We start from the raw sequence: 27,926 nt of genomic DNA on the forward strand, positions 1-27,926 counted from the left end.
GCTCCCAAAGCAGACTATCATTATGGCAGCCCTCCGGTTCGCAGTACCCCATTGGGTTCATATTCTAGCCCCATGTGAGTCATTAGGACTAGATATTACTTTTTTATTTTATTATTTTTTACTTTATTTAACACCCTCTCCCACACCTTTTTTCTTTTTTAAGGTGTAACCAGATTATATTGGTGTTTGTATTACATTTTTTGCAGACACATGGATGCACCCGCTCCTGAGGAAGAGGTTTTACCATGAAACGCGTAGAGAAATATAGGATGCAACCGTGTTTTTATATTGTGTATTTGTTATTTTTGTACTTTTGGTTATTAATATCTCAACTTTGATAATTGGAACTTGCTGCTATATCATCTTATATTAGACATGTGCACTGCCGAAAAATTTTTTTGTTTTCGTTTCATTTGTTTTTTTCATTTTTTGGATCATTCTTTATTTTCCTAAGTTCCTAAATTCAAAAATTCATAAATATGTAAATTCCAAAATTCGTAATTTCATAAATTCGTACATTCGTAAATTCTAAAATCCGAAAATAATAAAGAAAATCCGAAAATTCGAAAGAACGAAAAACCTGAAAAATCTAAAGAATAACTAACTAATAATAACTAACTATTAAATTATAGACATTGGAATTTCCTTTCTAATTTGGCTGTTAATGAACATAACAAATACAAATTTATCTGATGTTACGAATTATCCAAAATAAAGAATGCCGCATCTAAACAAATGGAACAAAATAAATTAATAATAAATAATAGTAATAAGTTTTTATTATTATTGTTATTTATTATTATTAATTCATTACGTTCCATTCGTTTAGATACAGCATTCGTTATTTGGGATTATTCATAACTAACAGCCAAATTTAAAAGGACATTCCAATACCTATGATTTAATAGTTATTATTTCGGATTTTCGAATTGGCGAATTTCCAAATTTTAGAATTTAGAATTTACTAATTTTCGAATATTCGAATTTATGAATATTCATAAAAATTAGTTAAAGGGGTTTTTGTTAATTTAGATGTTTCCAAATCAACAAATTTGTCAAAATTAGTTAAAAAACGAATTCAGAAATAAAACGAATTGCACATGTCTATCTTGTATGTACATGATCTGTGTTATATTTGGCTTTTATATGAACTGTACTATATTGATGTATATTTATAAAATTACTTTTATATATGTATCTACTGTGAAGTGTCATACTGTATTATTATAAATAAATATGTCAAGTCTTCATTAAATTACATTATCTACTGTGAAAAAGTTATATCTCGTTATTACAATTGATTATGTTAAGGTCATCTTATATAGTCTTCATTTAGTTGCTGACAGTGCCTCATATAAAGTCCCCTATAATCCCCCCCTCAATTATCTGGGATAGAAGATAATACCTGCATAGGAAGATAGTAGTATGTTACCCAGCTGGAAGGCTATAACCTATATCAGAAAATTGTGATATGTTACACAGCATGATAGGTGAAAGGCAATAGCCTGCATAAGAAGATCAATACATTTTACTTAGCCTAGTAGATGGAAGGCAAAGACTTGCATAAGAGAGTGATATGTTAATTAGCATAATAGATGGAAAACCTGCAAAGTAAGACCATTAAATTAGGCTAGTCATAGACAAGACAGAATCACAGAAAGAGCTTTCCTCTGAAAGATCGCTCTATTAAAAACATTATTTTCACAGAAAATGCATATTTATACACTGTACAAAACCATCGGGGAAGGCCTTATCATGGAAACATTTGCCATCATTTAGAAAAATACAACTTGGATGTTAACTAAGATGTACCTTCAGAAAACATTGGGCAGGTTTATGGAAGTCTTAGGGCTTGTGTTGATGGGTCAAAATTGTGTTTTTTAGGTGCATTCATTCACGCAGAGTTAATTGACAGATGTATTTGACTTGCAGCTGGCCTCTTTCTAGCCTGCATTTGCCCTCCTTCGAAACCGCCTCAACCTCCATCAAGTTTCTTTGGCATTCCCATTGATTTGTATGATTTGTATTTTTTTCCTTGAACATTTTCGAAGAAAGAAAAGCCATCTCACAAAGGCCTTTAGCTAGATAACCAATTCCACTTTAATTCACCAGCTTGTTGTAGTAAAACTACCTTAAGTGGGCTTCCACAAATAAATAAATAATAACCCTATAGTTTATAGGGAGCAAAAAATGTTCTATTACTAAAAAAAAATTAAAAAACAACTGCAAACAGTTGTTTTATATAGACCTTTATTTCTTCTAATGATAAAAGACAAACATAAAAATGTATACCCTTTAAAAACAATCTTTACTATGATCCTGTATTTCTTGAAAAAAAACACATAAAAATCCTCGGCAATGTAATAATATAAAAATATGTAGAAGAGACTTATATATCTAACATTGTACAGCATTTCTTATAAAGTATGGCTCCATATGATTTTTATGCAAAAAGTGGTGCCTCCTAAGAAAAAATCTCCACCAGGGTATGACAATTAGTTAGCATCCCATTCAATGTAAGGCTAGGTTGGAAGAAATAATTTTTTTAGCAAGATGCAGACAGTCCATCTCAAATAAATACAGCAAGTATCTTCCAGAAAGGTTTATTCCAAGGTTAGAAACACTGTTTATCCACATATGGCATATTTAAAAGTAATCCAAAATTGCCCTGGTAGATTTATCCCAAAATAGACTTTCCATTAAAATTATCATGTAGACACACACTAAGAACCACAATATATGGGACCACAAACAGTAATGCAATTATGTAGAATTGTATGCACATGTAATGAATCCGGCTATGCCATAATATCCAAAGGTTGATTATCATTGGCTTAAATAAAGTTATCGTAGGTCAGAGTGGTAGACTAAATGCTAAAGCTTGTAGAGAGTGTCCTATGAGCACTTGACACTCCAAATGCTTATATATCTTAAAGTGGATTTATCCTGTAATATAAAGTGTGTCACACATACTGTACATCCTCCTGTAGCTCCACAGATGAACTCCACTATAAAATTATTATTTATCTGTGGCAGTCCACTTTAAGTAGTTTTTTTACAATAGGTTGGTGACTGAAAGTTGATCTACTGTGGGCTCCGGACAATATAATTATGTGGTTTGAAGGTTTGTCCAACATTTTTTGGTTTCAATCTCACTTTAAAATTAGGATAAAAAGACAAATACCATGGGCAGCTGTATACCTTTGTAATATTTTAGTTCTGCTACTAGACATCGAGCTTCTTCCTGGATTCTTTCTTCAATACTTCTTTTGCCCATTCCAAAATTTCTAAGACTCATGAGAGTGAATCGCCGAAGGCTCTTCCAAGTTTCTCCATTGCTAAAGCCCACTCCTAAGAAACAATGACTAGATTAAACATACAGTATATTAAGGATATTAAAGTTGATCTTTAGTCTAAATATGAAATATTAAAATGTATTCCACTGCACTTTCCTTTAACCGATATAAAGGTTTTATTTTTTTAAAAATCACTTAAAAGCCCCATTGAATTTATGGTATTGTGATCGGTCCAGGTCTTCGCCTGGTTTACTGTGTGGGATTCCGAAGGGTGGGCCAGGGGTCTTTTTGCATTGCCTACCTTGTTATCATGCAAGAAAACTCTTACCCTAAATAGGTTTCTATAACTGTACGCATATCCAATATTTTATTTCTAGATATTCCTGCTATATGAAATATATTCAACCATTGCCACATGGAATTTCTATTCACTTCCCACACGCCCCTGTCACCTTCTGATGTTGCATCCGTGCACTATGCCGCCTCAGCTCCCGTGTGGGGGTCATGTTCCCGGCCGACCATGTACCGGCAATCCCGCGCTGCTCTGGTCCGGGTTGGTGAGTGCCTCTAGCTAATTCATCTATACTGTAGAAGAACATCTTTTGAAAAACAATTTTCTTTTGGAATATAGTCTTTTATATCTTTTTATGTATATTTTTTAGAACTGCTTGCTGCATCTGCTCCTGACGAGTGGGTAAACCCACGAAACGCGTAGAGCTCTTATCGATGCTACAGCTACACGGACCATTCTTTATTGATTCTCCTACCATCCTTATACTGTATGATGTTTACATACTTATTCTGTAGCAACACAGACTTCTTGTGGGTGCATGTACCAGCGGCGGGCATGGTGCCTTTGGCACATGCTCATACCATCTCCTCTTTGCGTATTTACCTATACATCTATTATCTTGATCATGCACTGTTATGCTGTACAAATTTGCTTTGTTTTTGCACGTCTCAGATGTATATACATGAAATGAAAATGATTGTATGTTGTGATATCAATATGAATAAATATTTTATATCAATTTTCCTCCACTACTCATTTGCTTCATATAAAGTCCCAAAATTCCCTTTTTTCTTGCATTTAATATAGGGATGGAGGCACCTTTTTGGTGCTTCATTTAAAGTCCCAACTCCCCCCTTTTATTGTACCTTGTTATCATTGGTTTTTAGTTCACTGGTAGGGTTCTAACAGGGTTGTATTTTGTGCAACAACTACTGTACTTTAGAATTGAGTAGAGATATATTCTTCAACCATTAAATGGCAGTGTTTATAAATTTGTAGCTGCATCTATGGTATGCGCTGTCTTTTCTCTAATAAAGTTCCAGTTTCCTGTCTGCAGTTAGTCAGTAAAGCCCCTGTGAACTGTGCACTGTCTGTTCTGTAGGGCTATATACCGAATTTCTAACAATTTGGATGAGATAATTTTATTGGAAATTTTAGTCTGTCACCATCCCGATGAATAGATGCCAGAGTAATGGGGCGTACACACAGTCAGACTTTTTGGCTACAAAAGTCCGACAGCCTGTCCGACAGACTTTCGAAAGACTTTCAACGGACTTTTAGCAGACTTTAAACGGACTTTCTAACGACCGGACTTGCCTACACACGATCACACCAAAGTCCGATGGATTCGTACGTGATGACGTACACCGGACTAAAATAAGGAAGTTGATAGCCAGTAGCCAATAGCTGTCCTAGCGTCGGTTTTTGTCCGTCGGACTAGCATACAGAGGAGCGGATTTCTGGGTCCGGCAGAGTTACGACGTAAAGATTTGAAGCAAGTTCCAAATCTAAAGTCCGTCAAATTTGTGACTGGAAAAGTCCGCTGAAAGTCTGGTGAAGCCCACACGCGATCGGATTGTCCTCCGGATTTGGTCTGTCGGCGTACGTCAGACTTTTGTAGCCGAAAAGTCCGACCGTGTGTACGCCCCATAATAAACATTAAGTAGATTAAGTATTTTACTCATTATACTCAATAGGTATATTAAGCCAAAGTTGCATGAAACCCCACCCCCTCCAAAACACCTTAACCCTTGAGTCCTTCACAATCCCACCTCACAGTCCCACCTCCACAGCCCCACCCCTCCACCACTTATGCATAAGTTACTCATCCACAGTTCCCCTCCACAATCCCATCCCACAATCCACTCCCACTAGACATGTGCAAAACGAAAAATGTGTTTAGTTTCATTTCGGATAGATTTGTTATGTTACTAAATTTGTTTAGTCGATTTGTTTTAGAATTTGTTTTGTTTAATTCTGTTCCCTTTCATTTTGTTTAGTTTATTAAAGCGGAGTTCCACACAAAAATGGAACTTCCGCTTTTCGGAACCCTCCCCCCCTCCGGTGTCACATTTGGCACCTTTCAGGGGGGAGGGGGGTGCAGATACCTGTCAAAGACAGGTATTTGCACCTACTTCCGGCATAGACTCCCATGGTAGTCTATGCTTCTTCTTGTCCCGACCGCGCTGTCTGCTGGGAACACACAGCTCCCAGCAGAGAGGGGGGACCACTAGGGACGCGCAGCGCGACTCGCGCATGCGCAGTAGGGAACCGGGAAGTGAAGCCGCAACGCTTCACTTCCTGATTCCCTCACCTAGGATGGCGGCGGCAGCTGCCGAGAACCGAGCGGGTTCTCGGCGTCCCCTGCCGACATCGCTGGACCCCGGGACAGGTAAGTGGCAATGTATTAAAAGTCAGCAGCTGCAGTATTTGTAGCTGCTGGCTTTTAATATTTTTTTTTTTTGGCGGTGTGGGTGAACCCCCGCTTTAATTTTCTAAGGAATTCCAAATTTTCTAAACGATTCGAATTGGTCAAAAAACTATCGACTGATTTGAATTTTGTGTGAAGAATAGCTGGTTGTTAAGGAGAGGGCCGGGAAGCCGTGCCCTTAAAAACTGATGACTCATCAGTTGTCAGCAGGCTTTCCCGCTGAGAGCTGAAATATAAACAAAATAATGCCGGAAATAGAAAAGTCAGAAATAAAGCAATGTGGGCCCCCCAATCCATACCAGACCGGAAGGGCCTCCCAAATTCCATACCAGACCCTTACCCGAGCATGCAGCCTGGCAGGTCAGGAAAGTGGGGGGAAAAGCGAGCGCCCGCCCTCCTGAACCATACCAGGCCACATGCCAGGCCACATGCCCTCAACATTGTGGGGGGATGCTTTGGGGCAGGAGGGGCTCTGCCCCCACCCCAAAGCACCTTGTCCCCATCTTGATGGGGACAAGGGCCTCTTTCCCACAACCCCACAATTCCGGGCATGCTGGGTCGGTGACGTTGCAAGGGGTCAGGGTTGTCTGTTGATGTCATCGGGTGACTCCACCTATTTAAGGAATGTCAGACGGAGGAGCAGAAAGTCAGCAAGGAGCCTCCAACCAGGCCGAAGGATTTCTTTTTCTTTTTTCGGGTCCGGCGGTGGTGGCAGGCAGCATGATTGAGGATGGATCTACATCGGGGGACATTGTTTTTCATCAAAAACTCGCGTACTGTCTTTATTTACACTTTTTTTGGTGTATGGGTAGGGTACTATGTACACCATACTCATTGACATGAGGGGGGGGGCGGAATCTGGGGACTCCCTTGGTAATGGGGGGTTCCAGATTTCAATAAGCCCCCTCCCGCAGACCGCCCAAGGTTGTGGGGAAGAGGCCCTTGTCCCCATTAACAAGGGATAAGGTATTTTGGGTTGGGAGAAGAGCCTCCCTTGCCCCAAGGCACCTCCATATGTTGAGGGCATGTGGCCTGGTATGGTTCGGGGGGGGCTCTCACTCGTCCCCCCCTTTCCTGACCTGCCGGGTTGCATGCTCGGATAAGGGCCTGGTTTGGATTGGGGGAGACCCCATGCTGTTTTTTTCAGATTTTTCTATTGCCAGCATTTTTTTTTTTATATTTCAGCAACATCCCAATCTCAAAATAATCAAAAATTTGTCTGAATTCAGACCAAAATGAATTGCACATATCTACCTCCCACCATCTTACCCCACGGCCCAGCCTTTGTAATCCCATCCACACTTTCCTATCTACAATCCAATCCACTAGTATTTCCACCTCCATCATCCCTACCCACAAATCCTTGCAGCTGAATAATTGCAAATTTGGATTGCTACTTCACGCAGCAAAGTTACCAACTGTTGGATCTTTCTACTCAATCATTATACACCAGACACATTTGAAATATCTGCCTGAAAAAGTAAATGTGTGTACACTAGCATTTAGTAAGAGAAAGGAGAAGTATTTTGGCAAAAGAGATTTATAAAGTCTTATTTCTAGCATTTTTGTGTTTTAGTTCCAATTTAAAGCTAAATTAAAGCTAAATTACAGGAATTCAGTCACTTTCTAAAACCTGATGGCTTACTATGGGCTAAGTCCAATGAGGTGAATGCCGCCTCTAGACTGTTTACTTTACAGCTGACAGTTTTACTGAGCGCTGAGAGTACAGCTATCTGTCAGGAGAGATGCTTCTTTCTCACACACAGCAGCTGCTCTGCCTGCCCCTGTCCTCTGCTGTCTATTAACAGAAGGCTTTGCATTTCATGAATGGGTTCACATAATACAAAGGGCTCTGTGACTGGACAGGAGAGGAGTGGTGGGCATAGTGTCTACAGATGACTCTGCAACTGCAATAGCTGAGACCCAAAGGTCCAGAATAAATCCAGTTATATCTGAACTCCTGGTTTTCAGTAAAAATGTTAACTGTGAATTAAAGAGATAAGTACAAAAGGTGACATGCATATCATTGCACTCAACCCATAGTAAGCTAAAACATTCAGCTTTAATACTAGTGCAAGATAATTACACTTTAGTTATTGAGACATAAACTTACCAACCCCAGACACAACATCATCAACTGTTCCAAGATTTCCCCGGTTAGCAAATTCATCTGCATGGTCAACAAGAGCTTCTTTGACTGCCTCATATCCACACAACATAATCACCGGTTTAGATCCAAAATAAAGAGTATAGACTGAACCATACTTTTGGCCAAGCTGAAGAAAATGACAAAGGTGTCCAGTCAGTGAGACTAAAATAACAAAACTATACAAATATAATCAAATATTATCTCACCATGTGAGGGTATAAACTACAATAGAGAGAAAGGAGGAAATGGTAAGAATGAGTTGTACAGTGGGGACGGAAAGTATTCAGACCCCCTTAAATTTTTCACTCTTTGTTATATTGCAGCCATTTGCTAAAATCATTTAAGTTCATTTTTTTCCTCATTAATGTACACACAGCACCCCATATTGACAGAAAAACACAAAATTGTTGACATTTTTGCAGATTTAATAAAAAAGAAAAACTGAAATATCACATGGTCCTAAGTATGCAGACCCTTTGCTGTGACACTCATATATTTAACTCAGGTGCTGTCCATTTCTTCTGATCATCCTTGAGATGGTTCTACACCTTCATTTGAGTCCAGCTGTGTTTGATTATACTGATTGGACTTGATTAGGAAAGCCACACACCTGTCTATATAAGACCTTACAGCTCACAGTGCATGTCAGAGCAAATGAGAATCATGAGGTCAAAGGAACTGCCTGAAGAGCTCAGAGACAGAATTGTGGCAAGGCACAGATCTAGCCAAGGTTACAAAAAATTTTCTGCTGCACTTAAGGTTCCTAGGAGCACAGTGGCCTCCATAATCCTTAAATGGAAGACGTTTAGGACGAGCAGAACCCTTCCTAGAGCTGGCCTTCTGGCCAAACTGAGCTATCGGGGGAGAAGAGCCTTGGTGAGAGAGGTAAAGAAGAACCCAAAGATCACTGTGGCTGAGCTCAAGAGATGCAGTCGGGAGATGAGAGAAAGTTGTAGAAAGTCAACCATCACTGCAGCCCTCCACCAGTCGGGGCTTTATGGCAGAGTGGCCCGATGGAAGCCTCTCCTCAGTGTAAGACACATGAAAGCCCACATGGAGTTTGCTAAAAAACACCTGAAGGACTCCAAGATGGTGAGAAATAAGATTCTCTGGTCTGATGAGACCAAGATAGAACTTTTTGGCCTTAATTCTAAGCGGTATGTGTGGAGAAAACAAGACACTGCTCATCACCTGTCCAATACAGTCCCAACAGTGAAGCATGGTGGTGGCAGCATCATGCTGTGGGGGTGTTTTTCAGCTTCAGGGACAGGACGACTGGTTGCAATCAAGGGAAAGATGAATGCAGCCAAGTACAGGGATATCCTGGACGAAAACCTTCTCCAGAGTGCTCAGGACCTCAGACTGGGCCGAAGATTTACCTTACAACAAGACAATGACCCTAAGCACACAGCTGAAATAACTAAGGAGTGGCTTAACAACAACTCTGTGACTGTTCTTGAATGGCCCAGCCAAAGCCCTGACTTAAACCCAATTGAGCATCTCTGGAGAGACCTAAAAATGGCTGTCCACCAACGTTTACCATCCAACCTGACAGAACTGGAGAGGATCTGCAAGGAGGAATGGCAGAGGATCCCCAAATCCAGGTGTGAAAAACTTGTTGCATCTTTCCCAAAAAGACTCATGGCTGTATTAGATCAAAAGGGTGCTTCTACTAAATACTGAGCAATGGGTCTGAATTCTTAGGACCATGTGATATTTCAGTTTTTCTTTTTTAATAAATCTGCAAAAATGTCAACAATTCTGTGTTTTTCTGACAATATGGGGTGCTGTGTGTACATTAATGAGGAACAAAAATAAACTTAAATGATTTTAGCAAATGGCTGAAATATAACAAAGAGTGAAAAATGTAAGGGGGTCTAAATACTTTCCGTCCCCACTGTAGTTAACACTGAAGGAGTGCTGTGATAGTTAGGAAGAGAATCAAGAAAGAGCAGAGTCCTGGAGGCCAAGGAAGTGGAGTTTATTGAGAAGGAACAAGTGGTCAACAGTATCAAAAGCAGCATAAAAGTCTAGTAGGGGGGAGCATGGGCAAAAAAAGGGCCTTAAAGCGGAGTTCCACCTTAAAGTGGAACTTCTGCTCATCGGATTCCTCCCCCCCTCCGGTGCCTCAATTGGCACCTTTCAGGGGGGAGGGGGGTGCAGATACCTGTATAATACAGGTATCTGCACCCACTTCCGGGAATAGCTAGCCGCAGCTAGCCGCAAATGCCCTCCCACCCCCGTTGTGTTCTGGGAAATACACAGTTCCCACAACACAATAGGGACCAGTGTAGACGCGCAGCGTGACTCGAGCATGCACAGTAGGGAACCGGGCAGTGATGCCGCAACGCTTCACTTCCTGATTCCCTGACCGAAGATGGCGGTGGGGGCGCGCGATTGATTTGCTTCGGTTGCCGACAACGCTGTACCCTGGGACAGGTAAGTGTCCATTTATTAAAAGTCAGCAGCTGCAATATTTGTAGCTGCTAGCTTTTAATATTTTTTGTTTAAGTGGACCTCCTCTTTAAGTGCACTGTGTTCAGACGCCGGACACAGTGCGGCACCGGATACAGTGCACTTATGAGAAGCGCCACGTCTGTGCAATCACAAGATTGCAGACGTGGCGCTTCATTTGCAGGCGTTTAGCCCGCCTTGCAGCGCTTTCCGCAGCGCCGAGTAGCTTCCGCCCGGCGCTTGTAGTAATATATTACTATGGCCTGGCGGTTTGATTGACATCTCAGATTGATGTCACTTCCTGTTTTCATTCTCCTACAGGAAACAGGAAGTACGAAAACCTTCTCCAGAGTGCTCAGGACCTCAGACTGGGCCGAAGATTTACCTTACAACAAGACAATGACCCTAAGCACACAGCTGAAATAACTAAGGAGTGGCTTAACAACAACTCTGTGACTGTTCTTGAATGGCCCAGCCAAAGCCCTGACTTAAACCCAATTGAGCATCTCTGGAGAGACCTAAAAATGGCTGTCCACCAACGTTTACCATCCAACCTGACAGAACTGGAGAGGATCTGCAAGGAGGAATGGCAGAGGATCCCCAAATCCAGGTGTGAAAAACTTGTTGCATCTTTCCCAAAAAGACTCATGGCTGTATTAGATCAAAAGGGTGCTTCTACTAAATACTGAGCAATGGGTCTGAATTCTTAGGACCATGTGATATTTCAGTTTTTCTTTTTTAATAAATCTGCAAAAATGTCAACAATTCTGTGTTTTTCTGACAATATGGGGTGCTGTGTGTACATTAATGAGGAACAAAAATAAACTTAAATGATTTTAGCAAATGGCTGAAATATAACAAAGAGTGAAAAATGTAAGGGGGTCTAAATACTTTCCGTCCCCACTGTAGTTAACACTGAAGGAGTGCTGTGATAGTTAGGAAGAGAATCAAGAAAGAGCAGAGTCCTGGAGGCCAAGGAAGTGGAGTTTATTGAGAAGGAACAAGTGGTCAACAGTATCAAAAGCAGCATAAAAGTCTAGTAGGGGGGAGCATGGGCAAAAAAAGGGCCTTAAAGCGGAGTTCCACCTTAAAGTGGAACTTCTGCTCATCGGATTCCTCCCCCCCTCCGGTGCCTCAATTGGCACCTTTCAGGGGGGAGGGGGGTGCAGATACCTGTATAATACAGGTATCTGCACCCACTTCCGGGAATAGCTAGCCGCAGCTAGCCGCAAATGCCCTCCCACCCCCGTTGTGTTCTGGGAAATACACAGTTCCCACAACACAATGGGGACCAGTGTAGACGCGCAGCGTGACTCGCGCATGCACAGTAGGGAACCGGGCAGTGATGCCGCAACGCTTCACTTCCTGATTCCCTGACCGAAGATGGCGGTGGGGGCGCGCGATTGATTTGCTTCGGTTGCCGACAACGCTGGACCCTGGGACAGGTAAGTGTCCATTTATTAAAAGTCAGCAGCTGCAATATTTGTAGCTGCTAGCTTTTAATATTTTTTGTTTAAGTGGACCTCCTCTTTAAGTGCACTGTGTTCAGACGCCGGACACAGTGCGGCACCGGATACAGTGCACTTATGAGAAGCGCCACGTCTGTGCAATCACAAGATTGCAGACGTGGCGCTTCATTTGCAGGCGTTTAGCCCGCCTTGCAGCGCTTTCCGCAGCGCCGAGTAGCTTCCGCCCGGCGCTTGTAGTAATATATTACTATGGCCTGGCGGTTTGATTGACATCTCAGATTGATGTCACTTCCTGTTTTCATTCTCCTACAGGAAACAGGAAGTACTATGAGAGAAACGGACGGACCTCTCCATCGCCGCTGGGGAAGAGGACACAGCAGGACAGGAGAGGACACCATACAGCAAGGTAAGTAGTACCGCTGTGCTCCCGGGGGGGGTTCGATGTGATACAGGCAAGGCTGCATTTGGGGGACACAGGAGGCTGCATTTGGGGGACACATGCTGCATTTAAGTGACACATGAGGCTGCATTTGGGGGAAACAGGAGGCTGCATTTAGGGGACACAGGAGGCTCATTTGAGGGACACAGGAGGCTACATTTAAAGGACACATGCTGCATTTAAGGGACACATGAGGCTGCATTTGGGGGACACAGGAGGCTGCATTTGGGGGGCACAGGAGGCTCATTTGGGGGACACAGGAGGCTGCATTTAAGGGACACATGCTGCATTTAAGGGACACATGAGGGTGCATTTGGGGGACACAGGAGGCTGCATTTGGGGGACACAGGAGGCTGCATTTGGGGTACACAGGCAGCTGCATTTGGGGGACACAGGAGGCTGCATTTGGGGGACACAGGAGGCTGCATTTGGGGGACACAGGTGGCTGCATTTGGGGGACACAGGCGGCTGCATTTAGGGGACACAGGAGGCTGCATTTGGGGGACACAGGAGGCTGCATTTGAGGGACACATGAGACTGCATTTGGGGGACACAGGAGGCTGCATTTAAGGGACACATGCTGCATTTGGGGGACACAGGAGGCTGCATTTGGAGGACACAGGAGGCTGCATTTGGGGGACACAGGAGGCTGCATTTGGAGGACACAGGAGGCTGCATTTGGGGAACACATGGTGCATTTGGGGGACACATGCGGCTGCATTTTGGGGACACATGCGGCTGCATTTGAGGGACACAGGAGGCTGCATTGGAGAGACACAGGAGGCTGCATTTAAGGGACATATGCTGCATTTGGGGGACACAGGAGGCTGCATTTGGAGGACACAGGAGGCTGCATTTGTGGGACACAGGAGGCTGCATTTGGGGGACACATGCTGCATTTGGGGGACACATGAGGCTGCATTTGGGGGACACAGGAGGCTGCATTTGTGGGACACAGGAGGCTGCATTTGGGGGACACAGGAGGTTGCATTTGGGGGACACATGCTGCATTTGGGGGACACATGAGGCTGCATTTGGGGGACACAGGCTGCATTTGGGGGACACAGGAGGCTGCATTTGGGGGACACAGGAGGCTGAATTTGGTGTGACACAGGCTGCATTTTGTGTGACACAGGCTGCATGTATGGACAGACTCCACTGGGGACACCTAATGGCATCTGGTGGCATGCGACGTGGCTGGTGACACACTCGGGGCTCCCACTGATTCTGCATTATGGTGAGTTGAATGATTTCATTTTATATTACAATGTAATGATAGAAATAATGCGCTTCAATCATCCTGAAACCACAACCATGGTGCCGAGATGATTGAAGTGCTAACACAGGTGTTTGGAATATCTGTATCTGCTGATTGTTAAACTTTCTAGAATACACATTTCTATTGTTGTGTAGGATCTGGGCCTGCTGTCCCTCCATCCCTCTCTCTGTCTTCCTCCATCCCTCGTTCATCTCAGATGCTAACCACACCACCTTAGAGCCACGCCCACTATTTCACTGAAACCACGCCCATTTTCACCAAGTGGGAGGGGTTAAAAAGGAAGGGCGGGGTCTGGCGCCCCCCCATCCTAAAACTTTACAAGCCGCCACGGTAGTATGCCTATGGAGTAGTGGTTGTTGGACTCATCAGTTAGTATATAATTTGTGAGTTTTAGTAGGGCAGGTTCTGTGGAGAGCCAGTAAAAGCCAGACTGTAAGGGGTAAAAAAGTTTATTGTCAGCAAGGTAAGAGCTCATTCAGTTGAAGATTAAGCATTCTAATAGTTTAGAGGTAAATGGGAGCAAGGAGGAGGGTCTGGAGCTGTTCAGGCTGTTGGTGTCTGATGAGGGCCTTTTTAAGTATGACATGCTTTAGAGGAGAGGGGAAGGTTTCAGTAGAGAGGGAGAGTTTAAAGATGTGAGCGAGAGTGCATAGGATAGAGAAAAAGGGTGACTGTAGTAGTTGCAAGGGAACAGGGTCCAGAGGACAAGTGGTTAGGTGGGCATCTGAGAAAAGTTTGGTAACTTCTTTCATAGTAGCAAGGTCAAAAGAGGAAACAATTGAATACCCTTAGACAGGGTATGTTAAGTGCAGAAGTGTATCTATACAGTGGAGGTGTCTTCATAAATTGCATCAACCTTGTTTTTTAAGTGATTGGAAATCTCCTGGACAGTGAGTGAGACAGTGGGTGGAGGTGAAGGTGGACAAAATACAAAGGGAGTACATGAGAAAGTATTAATGAGCATGATGAATAGAGATGGGCCGAACACCCCTTGGTTCGGTTTGCGCCTGAAATCTTGAACATCGCAAAAATCAATGGGACCCGAAAAGGAAAAATCAAAAGTCCCCATTTTGAAGACTTATATGCAAGTATTTGGCCATAAAAAGGGTATGGGGGCCGGGTACTGCCCTGGGGAACATGTATCAATGCAAAAAAAAAAAAAAAAAAAAGTTTAAAAAAGATTGTTTTTAAAGGAGCAGTAATTTTAATGATGCTTAATGTGGAGTTTTACCCAAAAGTGGAACTTCCGCTCAGTTGTCTCCCCCCTCCAGTGCCACATTTGGCATCTTTGACATATATCCTGTCCCCACTTCCAGGAAACCGGACCATGGCGCATGTCAGCAGCTTGGCTCCTTCCCCCGCTGCTGGGCCAGTAGGAGAGTGCAGGGGTACCTCTGGCATGCGCAGTAGGGATCCGGCGTGAAGCAGTAATGGTTCCCTTACCGGCAATGGTGGCAGCGGCACCCGACAGCTGATGGAAACATCAGCTGCAGTGCCGACAACGCTGGACTTCAGGACAGGTAAGTGTCCTATTATTAACCACTTCAGCCCCGGAAGATTTGGATGTTCGATGACCAGGCCATTTTTTGCGATATGGCACTGCGTCTCTTTAACTGACAATTGCGCGGTTGTGCGACGCTGTACCCAAACAAAATGGACGTCCTTTTTTCCCACAAATAAAGCCTTCTTTTGGTGGTATTTGATCACCTCTGCGGTTTTTATTTTTTGCGCTATAAACAAAAGAAGAGCGACAATTTTGAAAAAAAATATCTTTTACTTTTTGCTAAAATAATTATCCCAAATTTAAAAAAAAATGTTTCCTCAGTTTAGGCCGATATGTATTCTTCTACATATTTTTGGTAAAAAAAATTGCAATAAACGTATATTGATTGGTTTGCACAAAAGGTATAGCGTCTACAAAATAGGGGATAGATTTATGGCATTTTTATTATTATTAATTTTTTTACTAGTAATGGCGGCAATCATCGATTTTTATCGGGACTGCGATATTGTGGCAGGCAAATCGGACACTTTTGAGACATTTTTGGGACCAGTGACATTTATACAGCGATCAGTGCTATAAAAATGCACTGATTACTGTATAAATGCCACTGTCAGGGAAGGGGTTAACATTAGGGGGCGATCAAGGGGTTAACTGTGTTCCCTAGGTGTGTTCTAACTGTAGGGGGATGGGACTGACATGGGGAAGAGAGAGATCGGTGTTCATACTCGGATCTGTCTCTTCTCCCCTGAGAGAACCAGAATTTTTTTGTTTACACACACACATCCCCGTTCTCATTCTGTAACGAGCAAACGTGGGTGCCCACCAGGCACTCGAATCGGCTCCGGGGACACGCTTCAGGCGCCCACGCGCCGCTGGAGGTGTCTTGAAGAGCCGTCTTACAGCTATGACGGCTCATGCAGGGGAGCCAACCTGCCGCAGTATAACTGCGGCAGCTGGTCCGGAAGCGGTTAAAAGTCAGCAGCTGCAGTATGTGTAGCTGCTGGCTTTTAATTTTTCCAGGGGTGGGTGGACCTCCTCGTTAAAGAGGAGTTCCCATTTAAAAAAAATGCTGCAGCTGCTGACTTTTAATTGGACACTTACCTGTCCCAGGGTCCAGCGATGCGGGGGATCGAAGCCCCGCTCGCCCCCCCTCTGCTTGGCGGCGCCGGCATTCTGCGCTGTCACTGACAGCCGCGCGCTATCACTTGCTCCGCAATCATCTGGGACTGGTCACATGTCCCAGATGATTGACAAGGGGGAGGGAAGAGAGGCCATCTCCCTTCCTGCGCCGAGGGAAGTGACGTCAGGAGCCCAGGCACTGAAGGAGGCAGACTATGAGGGACCCCCTAGCAACAGGCATTTAGAGGTGAGTAAAAAAAAAATTTCTCCAAATGTTTTTTTTTTAATTTTTTTAAAACACATTACAATTTTTTTTTTTTTTTGGGGTTGGAACGCCACTTTAAAGAGGTTGTAATCCTCCCTGTATAAGTTGTACCTATAGGTAAGCCTAGAATAAGGCTTACCTATAGGTACTGTAAACATCTCCTAAACGTGCGCTGTTCAGGAGATATTTACTGTTTACTGCGCCGATGATGTAATCGACGCATGAACTCTGAAGGAACAGCCGCCTGTGCCATTTCTTCAGGCGAGTGTGCCGTGACCGATGGCTCCGACGCGAATGCGTGGGAATGACGTCACATGGCACCGGCCAGTCACGGAGCCGGAGTCCACAGCCCTGGATTGAAGACGGACGAAGATGGATGTGGCCTGCAGCGGGGACAACACGGGCTTTGTTTGCAGGTAAGTGTCACATAATATGCTAGTATGCAAAGCATACTAGCACATTATGCCTTTACTTAGCAGGGAAGAAGAAAGGAAGAAAAACCCACTAGAGATTACTTCTTTTTTAATGTGAAGCAATAAAAATGAAAAATTCCTCAAAAATAAAAAAAATCCCCTTAGTTTGCCTGTAAAGTAGCACATCTATACAGTGTATAGAACCTGCTGCAGCAAAACTGACATTTATAAAGAAAAAAAAATGACATTTAAATAGATTTTCCCTGCAAGCTTTCTTTATTGAGTAAACAATGGCCTTATCATAGAGACTCATGATGAGGCCACAATGTAGTGCACTCGAAACAAGATTAGAGATTAGGTACTCTTGATGAAAGCAAGAATTTGCCTTGCTATAAAAAATTGAAATTTGATGCCTTCATCCTGTAACCTTGTAGAGGTACTCTTGATGAAAGCAGGAATTGGCTTTGCTGTAAAAAAAAGTTAATTTGACGCCCCTGTCAAACAGGGGTGGAAAAATTGGTCTTCCAGTGTTGTTGGTACCTTCACCCCGTAACCTTCTAGAGGTTCTCTTGATGAAAGCAGGAATTGGCCTTGCTGTAAAAAAAATAAATTTGATGCACCTGTCAATCAGGTGTGGAAAAATGAGTCCTTGGGTGTTAATTGTGCCCATGAAACCTATACCAAAAAATTACTTCAAGATAAAATCCACACCCACAAAGCTAGGCAGCTTAGACAGTCTTACGAGGATTCAAGATCCCAATAACACTTAATCAGCGACATTGGCAGTAGGGGCTTGATAGCTGCTGCATATCCGGTACTGATTCATTTTTGCAAATGTCAGCCGATCAAAGGAGTCTGTGGACAGACACACTCTTTTCTCTGTCACGAAACCTCCAGGAGCACTGAATGCCGTTCAGAAAGTATCCTGGATGCGGGGCAGCTCGGCAGCTCAATTGCATACTGGGCAAGTTCTAGCCAGTCATCTATTTTCATGACCCAGAAACCCAGTGGATCTTCTACTGGAAAGCTCTCCATGTCTGTTTTCGCCCCAAGATAATCTTCCACCATATGATGCAGACGCTGACGATGGGCCGAGAACTAAAAAAAATTGAAATACATCACTGAGGCAGTCCCCATCTCCACTGCTCCTCCTTTGACCAACAGAAGCCCCAAAACTACCTTTTCTATGAGACTGTAAGCTACCAAAGTCTGGAAAGGCATTACATAAACTCCTCTTTAAGGTATCCTCAAGAAATTTCAATCTGTGCTCCCTCTGCGAGGGTTGGATGAGTTCTGAAGCTTTCCCCTTGTATTGGTGGTCAAGGAGGGTTGCCAACCAATAATGATCCTTATCCTTGATGCCACGTATTCTCGGGTCCTTTTGCAGGCTTTGAAGAATAAGGGAGCCCACCCACTGCAAGTTTGCGGAGGCATGAGAAGCAGAGTCCTCAGGATCACTGAGGATTACTGTATCTAGAACTGCCTCCTCCTAACCACATACTACTCCCAAGGTCCCATGATGCCCTGGAGAAGGGGCGAAAGCATTGACGCATTTCCGGGTTTCCAAACCAACAACACCACTTTCGCCCTCCGTGGAACGCATGCAGAGCTGCGGCGAACCCAGAGGAGCCTCACATTTGTCCTATGCTCGTTTTTATCTGGAATCTTGTAAGTGTTGCTAATGATTGCGCAAATAAATACATTTTTACAGTACTTCACTATGAGCATCATTTTGTTTTGTCAAGTCTGGTGGATATCTTAGCTACCCCAAAGACTTTTATTTGGATATCATACTAAGAAGATCCAGAGGCCCGTCTTCCTAACATCAGAAACAAGCATGTTTGACCCCCAGACTGTTAAGCTGCTAAGCACTTCAGCACTTTTTAAACTTTTTTGGAGCCCCGAGCACTTTATAAGAGACTGTTTTGCAATGTAATTTTTTGTCACAGAAATTATTTATATATCATTGTAAACTGCAAGCACTGTATTATTTAGATTGTCATCATAAACATCCCCTCCATCCTCATCATCACTGGAGCCAGCTTGGCAATATGCTGCGGCTGGGGGAACATGACTGCCAATTTGTTGTTTATCAGTGTTCTCCCCTCTCTATAGACTTATGTTAGTCCCCTCAGAACCAACATTAGAATTAAGTAATGTCTGTGCATCCTCAAGAAGCAAATGGCTGACCCTGTGTTCAAATAATTCAGCTCAAAATAGATTATATCGCACACATACAAAAATTACATTTAAATCCTGCAAGGCTATTTAAAAACACCTGAACATATTCAAAAATATGGGGATTTGGTCACACTATATGGTCATATAGCGCTAAGCCCACTTACTGCGTCAAAGTACCCCGTTATCAGTGGGTCCTACACTATTCATAGAATGAAAGATTCTGCTTCTCAACCATGGGAAATAAACTCCTTTCTATGGGAGAACTGAAAGGACTCCTCCTATAACACTGGTGGACACTAATAAGAGGTAATGAAGGAGGGATGGGATGCTCTGGCCCAAGGGACCTGGTCCGGATCCATACAACATCCATAGTATGGATCCTGACCAGATCCCTTGGGCCAAGCACCCCATCCCCCCTTCATTACCTCTCATTAGTGTCCATCTGTGTTATAGGAGGAGTCCTTTCAGAGTCCTTTCACAAACATTATTGTGTGGGGCTGGACTATGAGGCTTGAGCCATGATTGGAGAAAGTAATAATCACTTTCTCCAATCAGGGCTCTGACAGTGCTAATTGGTGAAGGCTTGCACCTGACCAGTGGTCAGGTGCAAGGCTTTTTCCAATTAGGGCCTTAGAATGCACTGTGGAGGCCTACTGAAGAAGCCTAATAGGAGGGCGTAACGCATATGGGTGGGAGGAGCCGAGCCCGTAACATCACACAATAGATATCCAAGCATCAGCGGTGAGCTGAGAGCATTCAAATCGTGTTTTTATGCTATTTTTGTAAGTTTGTATTACCCCTGTTTTTAAAGAGAATAAATCGTTTAAATTGAGAGCACTATGGTTCTGCCCTTTCTTATCTCATGACATGTCCTAACTAATGTGGAAAGAGCACAGGGGGACAATCTGAACACCTGAATTGGAACCAAGAGGAGGAAGAGAGGTGGTGAGAAGTTCAAAGGAGGAGTGCTATAGAGGCGAATGAGACTCTGTAGTGGGGTCTGATTCTGGAGGTGAGCAGGCCTTGCACTGAGCAACAGGACACAGTTGTGAAGATTTTACACTGTCACCTGTTTAAGACACAGTGGTGTGATTATACAATAGAGAGACTATTGGAGACATACACTGTAATGCCCCGTACACACGGTCGGATTTTCAGACGGAAAATGTGTGATAGGACCTTGTTGTGGGAAATTCCGACCGTGTGTAGGCTCCATCACACATTTTCCATCGGATTTTCCGACACACAAAATTTGAGAGCAGGCTATAAAATTTTCCGACCGCAAAATCCGTTGTCGGAATTTCCGATCGTGTGTACACAAATCCGACGCACAAAGTGCCACGCATGCTCAGAATAAATAAAGAGATGAAAGCTATTGGCTACTGCCCCGTTTATAGTCCCAATGTACGTGTTTTACGTCACCGCGTTCAGAATGATCGGATTTTCCGACAACTTTGTGTGACCGTGTGTATGCAAGGCAAGTTTGAGCCAACATCCGTCGGAAAAAATCCTAGGATTTTGTTGTTGGAATGTCCGAACAAAGTCCGACCGTGTGCACGGGGCATTATAGCTTGATTTGCATATGGTTTGTTTTATATAGGGATTTGCGCTTCACTGTATTGAGTTTAAGGATGCTGTGTAGGTGCCTGACGCCCCCCTTATCAACTGATGACATCATTGATAATTAGGTTTTACCCACCCGCAGACTTGTATACAATTTTTGGGCAATTTTCAGGCATTTTGTCAAGGCATCTGTGAAGAAACTTTGGTTGAAAAAGGCAGGGCTATAGTATAGTCTCCTGGAAAGGGATCTCCATCAGAAGAAAGGATTTATAAAGGCACAGTGACCCTATAATGAAAATAGGATTACTATTTAAATAAATCTTTTGGCACCAGAACAAGGTGTGAGGTGTACCTTTCCTCGTCTGATGCCAATTCAAACTTAGCATTTAAAAGACACATTTAATGATTTATTATTGGTTACAGAGCTGCATCCATCTGTATATTTAATATCTGCCTAGAGTTGACTTCTGAAGGCCTAGTTCACACCTATGCATTTTTTAGTGTGTTCACATTTTTGCATTTTATGAAAATGGGCAGGGACTTTTTTCTGGTTCCATAGACTTCAATGGATCAAAAATGTGTTTCAAAAATGCAAAATGCACCTGGAATATGAAAACTGCAACCTGTATAGGTGTGAACCAGGCCTAACTGTCAGTTCACATAAAGCTGAAGTTTCAATTTAGCCAAATACCAACAAGTTGTATATCTGTTTGTTTTTTTAAATCTCTTGGATAAGTTTTTGCCTGTTGCAGATAAGCCAGCTATTAAGTCAACCTGAATGGGTTCACCATCGATCCTCCATTAGGCTCGATTCACACCTATGCATGTTGCTTTTGAGTGTTTTTGTAGTTTCTTTTTTCATGCTTGCCACGTTTTTGAGCAGCGTTTTTGCCACGTTTTTGCAGCATTTTTGCCGCGTTTTTGCCGCGTTTTGCGTTTAAAAAAAAAAAAAAAAAAAAACGGCAAAAATGCATAAAAAACGCTGCAAAAACGCTGCAAAAATGGTGCACTTGCGTTTTTGATGCTTGTCCATTGAATTCTATTACATGCAAAACGCTGCATTTTGCATGAAAAAAAGTCCCTGACCCTTTCCAAAAATGCAGAGATACAAAAAGGCATTGATGTGAACATGTTCCATAGGAACCCATGTTAAAAAATTTCCATGCATTTCTGCAAAATGCAAAATGCATCAAAAAACGCGCTAGTGTGAATGGAGCCTTATGTAGCATCGCAGTCAATGACCATTGCCCAGTGTGCCAGGCCTAAAAAAAAGTTATTTTATGGGTTCCAGCTAGAAGGCAGAAAATCTCCCAAGCTTGGGATTACTGTCTATCATAGCCACATGTTACATGTCATAGGTATAAATACTGTGATATGAGTGCTGTCAAATGACGGTAATCACAAGCTGAACGCCCTTGTTTATATCTCCAAGCACCTGTATTGTGGCCATTGCTATCTGGAGTGGTGTGGTCATAGCAAGTAAACAGAGGGCATTAAAAGTGCAGATGTGTCCAAGTTCACACTTTTAGGGACCCATGTGCTCCCACACAATAAGCACGCATGTGTGAATATATTTGCAAGCCCCTGGGTTTATGCACATGTATCCAGTGGTGGTTCAAAAGATTTCAAAAGACATAAGCACTGACCTCCATTAAAGATCTGGCCAGCTTTCCTCGCTTAATCTGTAGAACACTCCCAATGACAGGAAGAGGTGTAGGCCCAGGAGGTAGGTTACCTCTTCTATACATTGCCTTCCATGAAGAATACATGAACATACAGAAGATGGTCAAAGCCAGAAGCATTGTTGACAACCATGAGACCTCCATTTTTCACACCGCAGAAGTAATCAAATTACTTTAGTTCATTCTTTTATATACAGTGCTGGCAATCAGTGACTGCTGAACAAATAGTTTCTTATCATTCCAAAGTTCAATCTGTAAATGGGAACATTAAAAGAAAATACAATAAAGCAAACCCATCACCTGAATTGAACTTGGTGGTATTAATACCTTCATTTCTTTGCTACAACTTATACACAGTCAAATTTGACAATTAACAAATAAGGATAATTAGTTCTTACAGCCCACCTTCACCTTCTTCTCCATTTCTATCTTTCTACCAACTTTGAGTCCCCTCAAACCTTGCACACTAATACACTACAGCAGCATTTACAGCACTATTTGTCCAGTAACTTGATGTCACAGGCCCATATCATGTTCCTCTTGTAGTGGGTGGGTCCTTAATGCCATAGAAAGAAAGGGCCCCCAGATACCTCGGCCTCATGTGAATGTACCCCCACTCATTCACAAAAGAAAATGGAAACAGTAAACAATGACTCCACACATTTTGACAATACCTTCAATAAAAATAAAAAACATCTCAAAAACGTCCTGCGATGTACATCCATCATCAATCATGTTGTCCAGCTATGCAGATCCACGTCAGTTATGATAAACGATAGCCACTGATCAGCTGAAACAAAAGAATCCCACTGACCACAGACACAATTTGCTCCTGTCACTCACTAATGCTGACATCTTTCAGTCCCCTCTGTTAAATATTTTTTAAAAAAGTGGGATCTCCCAGGTGATGTCATTGATCGATATGGCCATGTCCCTATTTGGTCAATGTCATTGCCCAAACACGACCAGGTTGCAGTATTTGGTTGGTGATGTCAGCGCTATCCCCACCCCTTTGTTACATGGCCAGGGTTTCCCGTCCAGTAAATAATTGGGGCTACGTGACGTCACTAGTTGCTATGAACGAAGTGGATGCTGGTAATTGCCTCTTCCTAAATAACCATTGACAAAAAGAAAGCTGTCATATATAGTGGCGGCAGAAGAACTAGTGTTGAACAAGCAAAAAACTCTGCTTTTAGGTGAACACCCAAGCCTTGAGCTCATCCCTGGTTAACACTTAATTAATAACAATCATGCAGGAGTATTGGAAGAGCTCCTCCCATCTTGCAGAGATTTTTGTAACATGTTAGAAGACCTCTGAAACAGATTCCACAGAAAATGGAAACACCTATTTTCTTACCCAAGCCTGATAGAAATATTATGATGTTGTTATATCACAGGCAGATCTCTGAAAAATCCTCCTCTTCTCTCTGGGAGATCTGTCAGCTAAAATTATTCACACCCCTAGGTTTTTTTTCCATTAAAACTGACTCCCATTAGGGATTTGACTAGTTCCTCCCTTCTTATTTGTTGGTCATAGTCAACAAAGCCTAGTAAACACGGGCCGCATGTTGGGCAGCATCAGCCGGTTCAAAAGAATTTTGCCGACATTTGACATTCGGCCCATGTGTATGGCAACCGGCCCAACAGAAGCTTCTTCTCTTCTGTCAAAGAGTCATGACCGAAAAAAGGTCTACCCACCTGCCCCCGATCTGCGCTTTCATCCAATGGCTGAGAGCGCTGACTGGAGTGTTCTGGAGGGGGGGGTGTGCTGGGGGTGCATCCCCCTGTCAGATCTGGGGGGGCATCCCCCTGTCAGAGCACAATAGAACAGCAGGGAAGATCACTGTACTAACATCGGATGTTTAGTACAGCGCTTCCAACCTGAGCTGTCAGTTATTTTCATTCAACGCGCTGGGTTAAATGGAAAAAAAATAGTAGTGTGTACGAGGCTTTAGTCCTAGTGATAGGTTATGTCTCCAAAACATGGCATTCCACGGTGAGTAGATGATACAGGATCTGATTAGACCCAGGAACAGGGTGGTTATCAATGTGATGTCCATCTTGTATGCAGGGCCGGTGCAAGCATAAGGGAGCCCAGGCAGCTGCCTAAGGGCACCAGGATGGGGGGAGGGGGTTAAATCCAATCTCCAGCCATTTGCTCCACCCACACTGACTGATCATTCAAGATTGGGATCTGCCCTTTGACACTAAGTTTGCCACCTTTTCATCAAGCCAAACCCGAACACTTTAGCAGTGAATGGCAATTTTTTCTTGCAGGATACACTATAGGGTTGCAAAAGACATGGGACACCTTTGGGTGCCCCAAGAAGAGTAGTAATGCGGTGCCATGATTAACAGTGGGTGTGACCGAAAGGTCAGTCTGTTCCCCAGTACAATCCCCCCCATGTCAATCTGTCCCCCAGAATAATCCCCCAGATCAGTCTGTCCCCCAGTACATCCCCTCAGGTTAGTCTGTTTCCCATTATTATCCCCCCAGGTCAGTCTGTACCCCAGTATAATCCCCACAGGTCACTCTGTCCCCCAGTATAATCCCCCCAGGTCAGTCTGTCTCCAAGTATAATCCCCAACCGGTCAGTCTTTCTCCCAGTATGATCCTCCCTAGGTCAGTCTGTACCCCAGTACATCCCCCCAGGTCAGTTTTCCTGCAGTATAATCCCCTCAGGTCAGTCTTTCTCTCAGTATAATCCTTCCCCCTCTCTCCCAGGTCAATCTGTCCACAGTATAATCTCCCCTGTAAATGTTTTGAGACAAAGAAAGTGACTGAAGACATACTGTATAGTCCTCATTCCCTTTCTCAGCAGCCTAGGCTGCACTGCATAGGAATGAATAGAGGTCTCTGTAAAGAAGGGCCTGACATGTTTACCATCCCCCCCCACTCGCTCTCCATCCTGAACACAGCACCAATCTCCTGCCCCAGCAGTAGCTGCAGCAAGCAGAAGGGGAAGCGGGCCAGCAGCGCTGTAGGGAGGGGGTGCAAGGGATTGGGATGGGTTCTACTTTTAGACTCAAATCCCACTGTGGCTTCCTTGCAGCCAGTGCTAAGACAAAGTCAGCCAGTGCCCAGGGAAAAAGATGTCAAAATGCACCCGTCCAGGTGGAGTAATGGACAGGGCTAATAACAGTGCGAGCAGTAACAAGCTGCAACATATGTGATAGTTTTGGCATGCTTTCAAATAGTGCCAAAGGTTGTGGCAAAGCTCCCCCTCTACATAACATTATTGCATCCAGGTCACATGTCCCTCCTGCCCCTTGACCTTATTGTATAAGCCAAAAGCAATCCCATTGTGCATTTCTATAGGAACTATGTGTAAAAGGAGACATGGATCATATATAACCCATAGTAATCTCATTGTATCCATATAGGATCTGTGTGTGGAAGGACACAGGGATCATAACAGTCTGCCCCCCCATCAACATGTCTGTGCATAAAGAGGTGGTGACAGAGGAGGTGGACTGCAGTAATGCCAACAGAGGTTGGTGTGAAAGGGGCAGACACACACACACTTCCAGGTTTACTGACCCCTCTCCAGGAAAAAGAGACCCCTTAACAGGAGTATATGTTGTGATTAGAAGGGAGCCCCTCCCACCCATCCAGGAATACAGACAAATACAAGGAAATACCCATCAAGGAATTCAGGGACCTTCTTGCAGTTAAAGGAGACCCCTGATCAGGTGGATCGCAGGGCGGTGATGACATGGGTCCCCCATTCGGGGATACAGGAACTCCTCTCCCTCCAGGTAAAGGAGACTCCTGATCAGAAGGACCACAGAGTGGTGATGACACGGGTCCCCCATCTGGGAATACAGGAACCCCCCCCCCCTCCAGTTAAAGGAGACCTCTGTATAATATGACTGCAAGGGTGATCACAAGGGAATCCTAACCCAGAAATACAGGAACTCCTATTCTTCCCCCCTCTAGAGATGGAAGACCCGCAGCTAGGAGGACTGCAGGGGGGTGATCAATAGGAACTCTCATCCAGGAATACAGGAATTTTCCTCCCTCCCCACTCCAGATAAGGAAGACCCCCAGGCAGGAGGACTGTAAGGGGTGATAAGAGGGGAACCCCATCCAGGAATACAGGAACTCTCTTCCCTCCCCCCTCCAGGAAAAGAAGACCCCAGGTGGGAGGACTGTGGGGAGGCGGTGATAAGAGGGGATCCCCATCCAGGAACATAGGAACCCCCCTCCAGTTAAAGAAGACCCCCAGCTGGGAGGACTGCAGGGGGGTGATAAGAGGGAACCCCCATCCAGATATACAGGAATTTGCCTCCCTGTCCCCTCCAGTTATAGAAGACCCCCAGCAAGGAGGACTGCAGGGGGATGATAGGATGGGACCCCTATCCAGAAATACAGGAAATACCCTTCTCCCCCCTCCAGTTAAAAAAAGACCCCTAGCTGGGAGGACTGCAGAGGGGTGATAAGAGGGACCTTGCCCACCCCCTCTAGTAGAAAGAGACCACTGGCCAGGAAGACTACATGCATCTGCCCCCCTCTTTTCCCTGGGGAAGGTGAATGGTGGGTGAACACATCCAGAGAGCCGTACACACATAGCATCCTCGGTCACAGTGCGGAGGGGGTGACTCACAGAAGTAGAGAAAGAAGAAGAAATCCTGCAAAGTTCAGATGGCTGTGATGGACCTCTGGGCGGGCCTGTCACTGCTGCTTCCACTGCTTGCTCTGTTCTCCACACTGCTGAAACCACTCTCCCTTCCTTCACTGTACCAGGACAGCTAATCAGATGCCGAGCTCTGCACAAGGGGGAGGCTGGAGGATCCAGAGTGGAGGTGGGGATGCTGTTAAAGCAGTAGTAAACTGCATTAAACAAAAATTGGTCCCTGGGCACTTTAAGTCATAATGTGCTAGTATGCATGCGCGGGAGTCACTACTTATGGCACGCCTCTGAAAGAATGGCAGGGTGTGCCGTTCCTTCAGAGCACATGCGCCGGCGATGTCACCGGCTGCATCTAAAGTAAATATCTCCTAAACAGTGCACACTTTGGAGATATTTACTGTACCTAATTATAGGTGTACCTATAACAGAACATCATACATGGGAGTTTACTCTCACTTGCAGTGAGTTAAAGTGCCCCCCCTTCCCATATAATTAAAAGCACTGAAAGCCGACAGTAGGGAGAGAGGAGGATTGGTGCTGAGGGGCTGCCACTGATGTGTCCGGGTCTCAGCTGTGTTTCATATTCCCATCGCACACGTTCCTGGTATAAGCTCTTAAAGGTCGGGTGCTGCAGCAACAACCAGCTGGATACTGGTTCAAGTCACAATGTAGATATTTGCCAGCACACCAAGGATCAGCACACGGTGGCATCCAAACGGTTTAATTTATTGCATAATCACAACACAAAAGGTGCAA

At 43.9% G+C, this 27,926-nt stretch overlaps 1 protein-coding gene across 1 annotated transcript in view; it reads right to left on the reverse strand.

Annotated features, from left to right (window-relative positions):
• Nucleotides 1-22,719, reverse strand: part of LOC141107674 (cytochrome P450 2G1-like) — a 69,796-nt gene extending 47,077 nt beyond the window's left edge. Inside the window, exons 1-3 of the mRNA XM_073598578.1 lie at nucleotides 22,501-22,719; nucleotides 8,133-8,295; nucleotides 3,202-3,351 (exon numbers count right to left, since the gene is read on the reverse strand). Of these exons, the coding sequence (XP_073454679.1) occupies nucleotides 3,202-3,351; nucleotides 8,133-8,295; nucleotides 22,501-22,680 (493 nt within the window). The 5' untranslated portion in view covers nucleotides 22,681-22,719. The remainder of the gene's footprint in view (nucleotides 1-3,201; nucleotides 3,352-8,132; nucleotides 8,296-22,500) is intronic.
• Nucleotides 22,720-27,926: the final 5,207 nt, after the last annotated feature.

The sequence above is a fragment of the Aquarana catesbeiana genome, linkage group LG09 (genome assembly GCF_042186555.1).
Source record: "Aquarana catesbeiana isolate 2022-GZ linkage group LG09, ASM4218655v1, whole genome shotgun sequence".
Lineage (NCBI taxonomy): Eukaryota > Metazoa > Chordata > Amphibia > Anura > Ranidae > Aquarana > Aquarana catesbeiana.